Source organism: Uloborus diversus, unplaced genomic scaffold (genome assembly GCF_026930045.1).
Source record: "Uloborus diversus isolate 005 unplaced genomic scaffold, Udiv.v.3.1 scaffold_288, whole genome shotgun sequence".
NCBI classification, from domain to species: domain Eukaryota; kingdom Metazoa; phylum Arthropoda; class Arachnida; order Araneae; family Uloboridae; genus Uloborus; species Uloborus diversus.
Window position 1 is genome coordinate 99139 of NW_026558448.1, and position 14017 is coordinate 113155.

The 14017-nt window shown below is 33.6% G+C and overlaps 1 protein-coding gene across 1 annotated transcript in view; it reads left to right on the forward strand.

The window, feature by feature from the left end:
• LOC129233249 (carbohydrate sulfotransferase 11-like) overlaps positions 1-6597 on the forward strand; it is a 41541-nt gene extending 34944 nt beyond the window's left edge. Inside the window, 4 exon segments of the mRNA XM_054867301.1 lie at positions 5541-5577; positions 5580-5665; positions 5667-5978; positions 5980-6597. Of these exon segments, the coding sequence (XP_054723276.1) occupies positions 5541-5577; positions 5580-5665; positions 5667-5978; positions 5980-6219 (675 nt within the window). The 3' untranslated portion in view covers positions 6220-6597.
• Positions 6598-14017: the final 7420 nt, after the last annotated feature.

Genomic DNA, 14017 nt, shown 5'->3' on the forward strand with positions numbered 1-14017 from the left:
ATGTGTTGAGTGCCCTGTACTATGTTTCTTCCTGAGTGGATCAGCGTTTGACTTTAGTTCGTCTCTGCAGCTCAATTCTGAGCCCATTAAGCTCCTGCACAAGTCCTCAAAACTTCACTTTCGAACTCAGCGTCGATGAACTTGGGCGATCATGATGGGCGCATGGGCTGTGTAGGTTTTGATGATGTCATTCTAGGAAGGGCTCTCCGGCTACTTACCATTTCAGGTCTCCACACGCACGATTTTTTTTCTTTTTTCGGAACTTTGCGTTTTGCTACGGTTGCAATTATTGCTACTTGCGGGATAGCTCATCTCAACTTCGATTGTTTTGGTTTTAATTGTGTGGAATGTAGGTGCTGCAGTTCACGTATCAACTAAACGTTCATTTTAATAATAATGCCTCCGAAGAGGCCGCACAGCCAAGTTTTCAAAAAAGAATACGCAAAGCTGTTCTCGATTTTAAAAGAATTGAGGAAGTCGGAAAGACATGCACACTTTGGGGTCGTTCCAGACACAAATTGGGTCCGCTTTGCGGCCCCTTCACAAATTTACGCATCATAAAAGCGGCCCCATTCACAAAATTCCACATTCAAAAGCAGCTCATTCATAAAATAAATATACAAACAACATAATAGGTTAAATCTGGAGCTATCATTTTTTTTTTCCAACCGGAAAGCTACCGGACCAGCAGCTACGTGTGAAACATAGTCGCCATATTTGGTCATTCACGGGATGGAATCAGACAAGATGCTTAAGTGCTTAAAATTCTAAGAACAAAGCAGAATTGTATTTTTAGACTTATTTATGCATATGTATTGCACTTATGTCAGGTAGTGTTATTACATGTTTTTAATCAAATAGTAGTGCAGTCGAACCTGTTTATCTCGAACCTGCCTATCTCAAAAAACCTCTCTGTGTCGAAGTTTTTCATTTTCCCTGCACATAAAGTATTAATTCAATGTTTTCCCCCATGTTTGTCTTGAATGAAATTTTCTGAAAACCTGCATAACTCGAATTTCGACTTAAGTGTCTTTCTTGAATTCCATCCACAACAATCTTTATTGACTGGAATTTGGAGACAGAAAGCACTTTTCTTAATATTAGCAGTCACATAATCCTCCAGAATTAAAACTTTATGCACAAAAAGCAAGTTTTCCAGCAATTAAATCCCTTCTGAAACTGAGAGGAAGGGGACATTGTTGATTACAGGGATGAGATTTTTCCGGATTTTTCTGTTGGCTTTTAAAACCTTTCCTCCTTTTCCTCCTTTTTTTGCCTCTTTCAAGCCTTATTTTTCTCAAAAATCGGAAAAAAATACGATTTTTAAAAATTTTCGGTTTCCAATTTCTTATTTGTTCTATTTTTTCGCCTTGAATCTTCGTCCTCCGCGATATCTGCCAAAAACGTACGTTTTGGAATCATGCCAACGACGTCAAACACGTGCTGCGCCGAAAGTTGCATGCCTCGTTTGAGATTTCAATCTTTTTGCATCCTGAAAGTATTTCAATTATTTTTATTGTTGGGTGGTTTTTTACTCTTTTCTACCTTATATCCGCTTATTTTATTCATCATTTCAATAATATTTTTATTTCTTTAATTTATTTTAGAAAAAATGCAAAACTCAATCAAAAAATGTGGCTTAGCACCCACAGTCTCGAATTTTTTTTTTTTTTTTAAACTTGGCATGGCTGCTTTTTTTTGTGTATTTAAGAAAGTAAAAAATATTTATGGTGAATCTCAAATGGTTTAGGTTTTACAACCTGTTAAAACTTTTGAGATTTCATGATTAAATGAGGCAGCTGCAAGTTGTTCTTTTTATTCCAAAATTGTATTAGGAAGTTTTCAAAAACAAATTTTAGGTTCCAATGCAAGGAAAAAGATAACCAATCGTTTATATACATATATATTTATTTATTTTTAATTCTTACTATGAAAAGTATGTTCTACCACATAAAGAAATTTGAGATTTTTCTCTCTGTTGTAAATTTTTACTTTACAAACATCTAATTTTAAAATTTATGTTCTCACTCGTTTAACACTATAAACTCAAATGTTTTTAATGAAAAAAATGTATTTTTCTCTAAAAAATATGAAAAGTTGACACTATTGTGTGATGCAGCCAAGATTGAACTCTGGCTCCCCCAACCCTTTGTTCAAGGACTCGGGTTAGAAATTGTTGCCTCTTTTTCAAAATTTAGATTTATTTAGGAATAAACACCCTTGCAAGAAATGGTACAATGCCGCAAATTGTACAAAATTATTACTCATATTTAATTAAATACGTATTACCTTTAAAACTGGTAAATTAGCCATTTTTTTGTTGAATTTTTGGATATCATGGCTTCCAGGTTCTATTTTGATGCGTTTTTGGATATCATCCCTTTCACGAAATTTTTTTGGCTATCATCCCTTTTACGTAATTTTTTGGATTTACTCCTTTTTGCCCTCTGACCACTCTCATCCCTGTGATTAGTAAAATTGCTCCCAAAGTTTTACTTTCGAGTCATTGCTCCAATTACTTATTTTTAGAACTTTTTTCAAAACTTCTGTATCTCGAAGCCTCCATATCTCGAATTTTTCTTATGTGCCGTAAAATTCGAGATAGACAGGTTCGACTGTATTGCATTTTGAAAAAAAAAATGTCCTACTGGCCTGCCTTGTTATAAAAATTCCTGTATGTCCTCTTTTTTTTTATTTTCAAAATGTTCCCATATTATTTAAAAAAATTCCTATATTGTTTGCAAAAAATTCCTATATTTTCCATCGAATTCCTATATTTTTTTCAGAAAATTCCTATATTTTCTATCCAATTCCTATATTTTTTTCAGAAAATTCCTATATTTTCCTATATTTTTGTTGGCAAATGTCACTTCTATCCCTGGTATTAGTTGGAGAAGTTCACTTAGAGCAGAGGTATTCACCATGAGCTTAGGAATCAGTCTTGCTTGAAGTAAATTGACAACCCGACTCTTCTGGGGGAAGTTTAAAACCTAACCAAGTTTGAATCTAGTGGTAAACCCTAAAAAGATGTTTTTGAGCGGCGTCTAAGGTTGGTGGAAGTTTTGCTAAATCAAAATTTGACTTTAGGGACATTTTTGCTATTACTTGCTTATACAGAAACTTTTTATACTTCAAACTTGGTTAGGTTTTAAATTTCCAGCAGAAGAATGGGGTTGGCAATTTACTTCAAGCAACTGACTGACACCTAAGCCCATAACAATTATCCCCGCTCCAAATGAATTTCTCCTGCTAATAATCTTGCAATTGTAAAACATTGTGTGTTACAAACAGTAGCTGTCCTAAAGCTGGGTTCGATTGCAGGTCCATTTGTGGAATGCACTATAACAATATTTTTGGACCAAACATTATTCTGTAGACTATCAGGAAAAAAAAAGAAATATAAACTTTTGTAACAAAATATTGCATTTTCGTTGTAAAACCTTAAAGTGAACGTAATTACATTGATGCGCCATTTCAACTAAATAAATATTGCAGATCATCATTGTATTATTATCTATAAGTTTTGTTCAAACATTTCTTCCCAAGATTGTAATGATAAAAGGCTGTTGTTTGTTGAATTTATTTTTTGTTTTTTGTAGTGAGTTTTCTGTATGTGATTAAGTTAGTAAAACGGGGAAACTGAGTTATCTACATAAAAAGTGTATGTAGCATAATTTGTTTATAACAGTGGTCCCCAATCCTTTTCTTCCCATAAGGGCCGCAGATGGTACTAAAATCGTTCTCCCGGGCTGGAGCCCATATAAAATTTCAAAACGTTTTACTCTTTCCTAAATGACATGGGAAAATACTTGATGCTTCTTTTATTAAATGCAACATGTTTTTCAAAAACCAATTTCTAAATATTTGGCTCCAAATTTGGAACACTGTCATTAATGGTGGTAAAATTTCACAAAAGAGCGAGCCACGTGGATCAGCTTTGGGGGCCGAATGTGTCCCGCGGGACATAGGTTGGACACCGCTGGTTTCTCATATTGTTAGGAGTGAAATAAAAAAAAAGGAACTCCTCGGTAACATCATTAATTTTTGAGCTGTATGAGTATAATCATAGTTCTGCGCTTGCAATGTTTTGGAAGGGTTGGGGGGGGGAGCAAGAGGAGGGGTCAAGACTTTATGTTTCTAAGTATGTAATTTAAGAACTAACATCGTGCAAAAAATCAGCTTTCCCTAAATTAGTTGCGACACAAAAAACGTATAATCATAGGGGTGGAGGTCGGGACTTGGTGTTTTTTTAGTGTTTGCTGTATGTGCTAACATCCTGCAAAAATTCAGCTTTCCCTAAATTAGTTGAGACACGAAACCTTTATTGACTAGGCTAGAAGTAAAGTGGCACAGGTTTGAGCGCAAAAAATAATAATGAATGAATGAAATAAGGAAGTTGCACCAAAAATTTTTTTTAAAAATTAAAAGGGTGTTCAGGCTTAAGGGCCCATTGGCCGGTCCGCCCCTGGGTAAATTTCATATAAGCAGCGGCCACTGTATTATATAACAGCAGCTATGATAAAAACTGGGGTTGGAGTATTTTAAAGCAAATTTCAAAAATTTTCCCATATTATTTGCAGTAACTGCTGGTCCATTCATGGTCCCACTCTGAAATTTTTTTGGATGTATTCAAGAAAGAGAACATTGGGAGGGGGGGGGGATTTTCTTTTTTTGTCAGCATTTTCAAAGGACCTCAAAAAACCAGGATTTTTTAACTTTAAAAACTTGAAAATCATATATTAAATTAAAGAGCATATAATTGTCTTAGTTATTCTATTGTGATAGATTTAAAAAATATATATTTGCATGAATTTAACACGCCAAGACTTTTGAAAGTTTCATGAAAATGACATGGAATGATCCAAATGATAAAAAAAAAGGCTTTTGATTTATTTTTAGGGCTTTTGACTGCAAAATATGGCCCTTAGAGGTAGAGGGGCCCTTACAAACAATACTTGAAAATAGGGGCTTTTGAGGGTCCATGGGAGCCCTGTCCCCAATATTGTAAATCTTGGATATCTATATATGTCCTTGAATTTTGGACGGTCTTCAAATTCAGATTATCTTGAAACTATGTTGGTAATTTTATTTAGAGATGCCCAAATTTCTCAAACATGAAAATTTGCAACTAAAAATATGCTCCTTTTTTTTTTGCAAAACTTTTGAATGAAGTTATGTATTGTGGTGGTCTTTTTTGTTTACAGTTCAAACTTGTCTAATTGTTTTTACTGTAGACTTTATCATTCATATTCAACATCTGCTGATGGTCTATTTTGAGCTTTTAAGTGTGACTTTTTTCCCCATGGTTTCTTGGTAGTGAAAAGAGAAAAGTATTCTATTATTTTAATTTTGGGTTGTTACCCAAAATGAATTCAAATTTAAGAAAAATTCTGGAAATTATGTGTTGCACTTAGTGGTTCATCAAACTTTCAAAATTCATGCAATTTACATAAAAATAGTAATATTTAGCTTAATACATTTTTTTTTAATTCCTTACATTATAGATAAAATGTATTTATCATATGTAATGTATATTTTAGGTGGCCTGTACAAATTGGAAAAGAATACTTTTTTGGCTTTAAGAAGTGCTGACAAAGATCCGTTATCTATTAGTGGTAATGAAACACATCAGGCTACTGCTTTTACATTGCTGAGTCAATATAGCAAACAAAGAAATTAGTGACAAGTTAAAGCATTATTGGAAGTTCTTTTTTGCCAGGCATCCCTATGAGAGACTTCTTTCGGCATACAGGAACAAATTAGAGGAGAGTTACGTTGATTATTTCAGAACTCGATTTGGTACTGAAATCATAAAAAAATTTAGACCCAACCCTTCTGAAGAATCCATTGAAAAAGGACATGATGTAAGATTTTTGGAATTTATACAATATGTTACAAGTTTAAATGTGGAGGATTGGAAAAAGGCTTTTAATGAGCATTGGCGACCTGTATTTGATTTATGCTTTCCTTGCCATATTAAAATATGACTTTATTGGAAAATATGAAACATTGAGTGATGATGCCACATTTATACTGAGGAAAACTGGCATATCGACTAAAGTCAAATTTCCAGATAGGCTCCAGAGCTATAAAAAGCAACCAACTGGGGATTTAATGCAATTGTATTACAGAAATATATCGACAAATTTACACAGAAAGCTTTTTGAAGTTTATAAAGAAGATTTTACATTATTTGAATATGAGTCTCCATATTTATAATTAGAATGTGTACTACGTATGCTGAACCAATTTATTTCTACTTAAATTCAACTTGACAAATTTAAGTTGTAACATTTGTATACAATTTTAATGCATTTTAGAAAATGATGCTGTAAATTGTATATTGAATATATATTTGGTTTGTAATTTTAATTGCATATTTTTATGCTTTGATTTACAGCCAAAAATTTGTCTGTTATAATTTTTATACTTTACCAATGCAGCTATGAACATTTGCATTTCATGTTTTAATGCCATTTGATAACTGCCATATTGCTGAGTCATTTTTCATTGAAAGCTAAATATCAATATGTTGAAAGCATCTTTGTATGATAAATGAAGCTTCTCATGTAGCGCTTGTGAATTTGTGAAATCATATTTTTATACTAACTTTTATGTATTAAGAGTTTATATTAAACTCATGTTGTTTAATGTGGTCTGTTCATGTTTATTTATAGTTATGTACAGTGATCTAATTGGGGGAAAATGTTTGAGGAACTTGTCCCTTTATTAGGTACATGACATTACTGACGAATTTTTGTTAGGCCACAAAAGGTCCGTTTAGACAATTGGCAGTTTTTATTTAAAAAGGATTTTTTTTTTATACGAAAGCTTTAACAAAGCTACAAAAATAGGCAAACAGAACAAAAAGTGAACATGTTCTTTAGGTTAAGTTGAAATTCTGTAATAATATTGTTGAATATTTTACTGTAAGTTTTAGTAATTACAGTGATAACGAGTTCATACATACCTTTGGAACACACAAAAAAATATAATTTGAACTTTGACATCTTGAATTCAAATTATGTTTTTCGCAATCACGAGTGTGTGTTTGTGTGTGGAGGGGGATGTTTATGTGTGGGTAGTTGTAAGTGTAGGCAAGTAAGTGACGCAACCTGGAGACGGTTTTCGCTAGAGGAGCAGCATCGTGAGGCGGCCGGTCGACGGTGGTGCTGCAGAGGGAGGCGGGTGGGGGGGGGGGGGGGGGGGATAAAATCATAAGAATTCAGAACAGTCAAGTGAGAACAATAAGCAATCGTGATTGCTCAAAAAATTGTTGTTTAAACATGTTAAGATTTTACTTCATTCTCAGGTAAAAATTTAAACCATAAAACAGCAGAATTTAAAAGAACTGTACAAAAAAATTTCGGGACTTGAAAATAAATCTCACAAAGTACACTGATCATCAATAAATATCTCTTTCCTCACAGGTGGAAACACACAGGGTGGTTCTTCCTGAAAACGTGCTCCTTATGGATCCTGCCCCCCCCACACACAAGCACCATTGTCCCCCCCCCCCCCCCCCAAGACTGAGAGAACAATTAATATCAGACGGATTTTCATTTGCAACTTCTGCTGTTGATAAAAAATCGTTGGCGCTCACATCTGAAATTGACAAATGTAACCAGAATTCGAGATATAGAGGATCTGGGAACAATTTATTTGAGATAAACTTAGGTTATAAATGCAGGGAAATTGAAAATATTCAACATATTTTTGATATAAAACTGTTTGACAAAATTAAAATTACAAAATGGGAATCTTCAGATTAAAAAAAAAAACCCTAAATAATTAGTATTCATAAAAGTTACTGTTTGATCATGACACCATTCATAAAATCAATTGCAGTTGGAGTGTCTCAGCAGGAATTTCCGCCCATTTAGGTGAGCCCTTTCATATTTGATTAGTTGATTTTTAAAGCACCAGATTTAAGATTTGTTTCAGAATTTTTTTCATTTGTTTTATGCACTTTTATTTAAATTAGAAAAGCACGTTATGCGTTAATAAATAATTTTGTGTAATGTGGGGAAAGTATTCCAAGCGAGAAACTTAAACATAGAGCCTATGGAGGTTGTTTCTATTCCCGAAGGTTTTATTCTTGTGAGCAGATTATTTCTTTATCCATAATCTGATCAAGCAGGGCAGATATTATTTACATTCATATGTTATTATTTTATCTTCTGGTTTGCTTTTTTTTTTTTTTTTTAAAGAGGGAATTAAAGCAATGTCAAAATAATTGTGAAGAATGTTAAAGGGATGAAAAAATGTATTGCATCAAGGTAATCCCAATCTGTAATCACAATTTAACCAACATAAGTTAAACATCAAAGAAATATATTTCTTGCTCGTTAACATAAAACAGTATTGTGTTTCAAAACGCCAAAATGTGGAAGATATTTAGCACAAGTCTCATTTAGAAGATATTAACAGGTTTTCCGCTCACCAGGTAAGTCATGGATTTCGACCATGATCAAAATTTGTCATGAAAAGTGATTTTCAGCAAAAAATGCTAAAAAAAAGTTAAGGAAACTGGCTGTTGGTCATGGAGTTTTAGAACATGCAAAAGTACTAAATTATAACTATTTGACGTAAAACGTTTGCAGTTTAGCTGTTTTTTATGCATTTTGAAATCTAGTCGCATCCACTAATATAAAATTTCTTGGTTTTTTTTTTTGCTACATAATTCTACCACATGGACATTAATAATTTTGTTTTTCATTTTTTTTTAAAATCTTTTTTGTATTTTATTTTATGAAATGACTTGCAGGCTTGTCATTTTTTCACAGCCAAAAATTTTATTTTAGGATATAAAAGGTTGTTTAAAAATTTAGTTTAGGACATTTCAGGTGGTGATAGAACATGAAATCATTGGTTGCATCAATTTTTTTTAGGCATAATGTTGTAATAGTTGATCAGCTTGTTACATTTTGCTTTAACTTTAATTTTAGAAACATGTATGTAAAATATATGGCATATGGTTGGACGTTTATTTTTACAAAGCACTAATCACAACACTCTTGTTTTTCTGAAATTATTACATCCTGTGAGTCATGGAATATTACTAACAGAAATGGGGTCGTTTCCAAAATTTTTAAAAGTATTTTTTTCTGAAAGAGCATGCTTAAAAACATAGGATCGGACAATTTTTTGATAAATTTGTTTACGTTTAATACTTTAAAAAAATTACTTAAATCGGTGATCTTTCATTGTTTACATTTCTTGCCGATGACAACACAAATGATAAAATACCATTCAAAGTGCAAAATATTTAATTCGCATCTTTACTCATGCGTATTGGCAACGATCTAGTTGATAGCAAGCGTAGAGCGCAATTTTAATTCGCTGCTGGAATATCATAAAGTGGAAATGTGGTAGAAATGTGGTGTGATGCGGCAAAGTGCATCATTTGTGACGTCATCAAGACCACTGCCTTGTTTGAAAAATCGGACATTTTGAAAAATTAATTTAAAAAAAAACTGTTGGGAAAATGAAAGTATTTTCTGGGTCCATGTTATTTTTTTATTTTTTTTTGCTCATTCTATCCATTTCAATGACTAAAAGTATTACTTTTGATTGAAGGAAACCACCCCATTATGAATTTGAAAACTTTAAATGTAGCAGATATCCTGCATTAAATTTCTTCTTTTGGATTTATTTCATGTTCACAAGTAAAGTTTAATGATGAAAAAATAAGCTCAAAGCATGGATGAATGTAATGGGACAGTTATACAAATAGGACTTATGCTACAATACGATTTGGCTTGCAGGAAAATGGATATCGTGCACGTTTTCCACGAACAACTTATCTCAGAGCGGACGTGAACTCCTCACCGGTTAACGTAAGCTTTTCTAGAAGCAAGGCTTGGGCATCTGGTTCATTATTGGCTGCTAAATATTGACTTCGAGAATGAACTTCATCACTAAAGGCGGAAGCAGTAGTCCAGTCAATAGATACATTTTACCTTGCAAAAAATGGGGTCAAAGATTTTATTTTTTTAATTTGTACATATTGGTGCCGACATGGAAAAACCAAGTTATCCAACACGAAAGACCCCGGGAAAACTTTTGGGGACCGAAAAAACCATAAAAATTTATGACTTTTTTTATTTTTTCCAAAATATCTCCGAAATGGTTCAACTTAGAAAAAAGTTTTAAATATAAAGTTTAAAGAACATAAAATGTCCTACAACTTTTGTATTTACAACTTTTTTGTAGCACAAATAACAAGCTTGCTATAGCTCTTTGAAAATAGAGTTTTCCTCCACTCCGAAAAAAAAAAGCTTTCACACCGAAAACAAGGCGTCATAATTATTAGAACTTGAAGAGAAACTTCAATTTCAGAGAGTTTATCGACAGTTAGAGTAGTTTGAGTTTCTTGCTCCACCCCCCCACCCCCCGCTGGACACAGAGTAGCATTTCTGGCTGACAGATTAGTTCCCACTAGACTCCAAAAACAAACGATGTATTATGAAACTGAAATACATATATACGCATTCATTTAAAGCACATACGACGACGCAATAATAATAAAAAAAAACCTTCCCCACTGCTCATGAACTAACTTTTCTGATCTGACAGAGGTAATCTTCATCAGACTCCAATAATAGATGATAAATTGCTATTTATAACTGGATTGCACAATATATACATTCATTTGAGGGATGTAATTCGTACATTCTAGTCTAATTATTGCAAACAAAGATGCGATTTTTAAATATTAATGTGAAAGAATGAATATTAGGCAGCTAATAAGCAAACAATCAACACAGTCATGCATCCTATGCTCTGATACAATAATAATAATAAACCCTCCCCCACCGCTCATGAACTAATATTTCTAGTCTGACAGAGGTCGTCTTCAGTCAGACTCCAATAACATTTGATTTATATTGCAGTTTTTAATTGAATTACATAATCTTCTCATTCATTTAAAGCACATAATTCGTACCATCTATTCTATTACAAGTGAAAATGCAATATTCGAAAATATAAATGTGAATGAATAAATGTTAGGGTGATAATAAGCAAACAATAGACATAATAATGCATAAATAAAGGTACAATAGTAATACGTAATGAACACTTTGAAAAAATTCTGCAGGAACTGACTTTTTGAGGCATGAAAAACTCAAAAGAATTACCTTTCAAAATGAAAATACAACTGTAGAAGCTTAATACAGATTAATTACAGACAGAATAATACAGATCTAAATTACAGAGAGATTAATTCGACCTTAAAGCAAATAGAGAAAGGACAACAAAATACGCTGTTTATCTTCTTCGAAGCCATTTTGAAGGTCCAGGTTCTCCCGGTTCAGAATCTGTAGGGGGTAGAAAGAAGCTGTGGTCCTTTAATTGTTCATCTCCTTGTTGCGGTAATTCCAAAAGCTCCTGGAACAAATCATCTTCTTCAGCAGTTTCATCCAAAGATGAAATTTCTGCAACATTTTCACAATTTGTGCCACTGCAGTGTTTGCACGTGCTGGAGCATTTTAAACCTGCTTTGTGACAAGAACAGGCTCTAGTACAATTTTTCTTGAAGGTTTAAGGTACAATCTTCAAAAGATTCTGAGTAATTGAATCTCTTTTCGTGTCAACATGCATTAGACCTTGCGTTCCGCATTCCCAACCCCACTTCTCTGGATCAATTATGTCGCCCAACTTTGAATTTGGTGGTAGAACCGATATGAGTGATAACATGAAGCATCCCCCCCCCTCTACGCACGTTGGAGGTAGCCCTGCAAGATTTATCTTAGTCCTGTACTAGTTTTATAAAAATATTAAATTGCAAAGTATCCAAAGATAGGTTCAAATACTTTACGTCACCTGTGTATAATATTTGCAAAATGTTTTCTCCAGCTGCAGCTAAGGCATCATGATGACAGATAGGATCCCTAAATACTTCAATAGCTTCCTTAATTTCAGGAGTTTTTTTCTTTTTTAACTATTTTGTACAACTTAATTTTGCCTTGGTCAAAGACTGCCGAAGTCGTATCACACCCACTAAAAGCATGGATCAAAAGAATATTGCTGGGGTCAAACTTAAAAGATTTAGTGGGGAAAAAACAAATCACAAGTATTCCCTCTTCCAGGTTTTAAAAAGAACAAGTTGCTGAAAGGCTGTCCTAAAGCTGTCATCAGCACCAACAGATCTACATCCTCTCGCCCACTATAACAAACTTTTCAATTTCTTTTGCCTTTGAAAGAGCAGTAAGTAAGTCGGCATCATCTTGAGTCTGCCTGACTTCAATGCCACACTCTTCGAAATATGTCTCAAGAAGTTGAATAAGACTATTCTTGTTGTTATAATTTGCCAGAAATCTTTCTTGAGGAATTTAGTTAACATGTTAGGTTCAACCATTACTTCAAGGGAAGAGATTGATTGCTCATTGATATAGCATTTGTGACAGACAGTGTGAATTGTCACTTCTTTTAAGAACTTCAAAAAACGCAGATGTTTTTCATTTTGCCGTTTTGCGTTGCATTTTTGAAGATTTTCTATTCCCTTCTCCTTCACAATCTTTATTTCGCATTCACGCAAACTGATTTCGCAAATAATAATAATAATAATAATAATAATAATAATAATAATAAAACACTTTGGTCAGGCCTATTCATTTCTAGGGAAAAAAATTGTAATACAGAGCACACAAATTGATAAAACATACTCTGGCCCAAACGCTGAAGTGACCAACATGAGTAGCTATTGAGTCGATTCATCTCATTTGGAGAAAAAAAAGGGGGGATGGAATGGGGGTGTTTTGTTTAAGTTAAAGGGAACGGAGGCATTTACCCTCAGCTGTGAAAGACAAATGATTTCCAAGGTCAGACTGCCAGCGTTTCTCCTTTTTTCCTCCGTTATCCGATGCGCTTTCACGCACTTTGCTGAGGGGGTTCAGAAAAAGTGTGACTTTCAAGAAGCTGTAACTCGCTTGCTTTTTATGCTACAAAAATGTTGTAATGACAAAAGTTGAAGGAAATTTAATCCTCTTTAACATTTGCATTGGAAGTTTTTTTGTAATTTTAACCATTTTTGAGATATTTTGAAAATACTACAAAAAGTCACAATTTTCGGGGGGGGGGGGGTTTCGGCCCCCAAAACTTCTCCCGAGGTCTTTCGTGTTGGATAACTTGGTTTTTTCATATTGGCACTAGTATACACAAATTTAAAAAATAAAATCTTTGACCCCATTTTTTGTAAGGCAAGCCCGTTTTTTTTCTACCTATGGACTAGACTACAGTGGCACTTTGATAGAAAGGTTCCATGACCTCCCAAAAATTTTCTTTTTTGGCAAAATTTGGAGGTTTTTTTGGCAACGTTATCATTATTTGGCAAAATTTGGAGTTTCATTTGGCAAAACTTGGAGTTCAATTCGGCGAATAGCGAATTTCTGCCCTCCCAAAAATTTTAATTTGGGGCGTCTCTGGGTGGAAGTTCACATACTGTATCAGCCTAAACCTCACTTTGTTAGTGTGTACAAATAACCAATCTGTATTTCCCTTTTTTTTTTCCTTCTAGATGTCAAAGTTTAAAGAGATGGGAGAAAAATTATCTTACAATTAAAGAAAATGTGAAGACTCTTGATAAGCATTAGAACACCAATAATGATCTGATCAGCTGGACAGCACCAAACATCTTTTTTGTTCTGTTAAAACGTCCTGTATAAATTCAATGCTTTGTGTGTGAAACATTTGTATGTAGTTAAAGAATTGTTTAAAATATTTTGAGAAGTAAATAGCAATCAACAATGTTCTGAAGCACAAAAGCAGATTACTGCAGACACGTGTTTTGGGGTTGCAGGGAACTCCTTTTTCAATGCAAAATGTCTTTCATCCAAAAAATCACTATTTTGCATTGTAAAAGGGGTTCCCTGCAGCTTCGAAACACACGTCTGCAGTAACGTGCTAATTTTGTGCATCAAAATGTTGATTGATATTTACTTCTACATACTAAGGTACTTAATTATTTCTTAGTTTGAGGAGTATTTACAAGGGTCTAAAATAATAGTGTATGTTC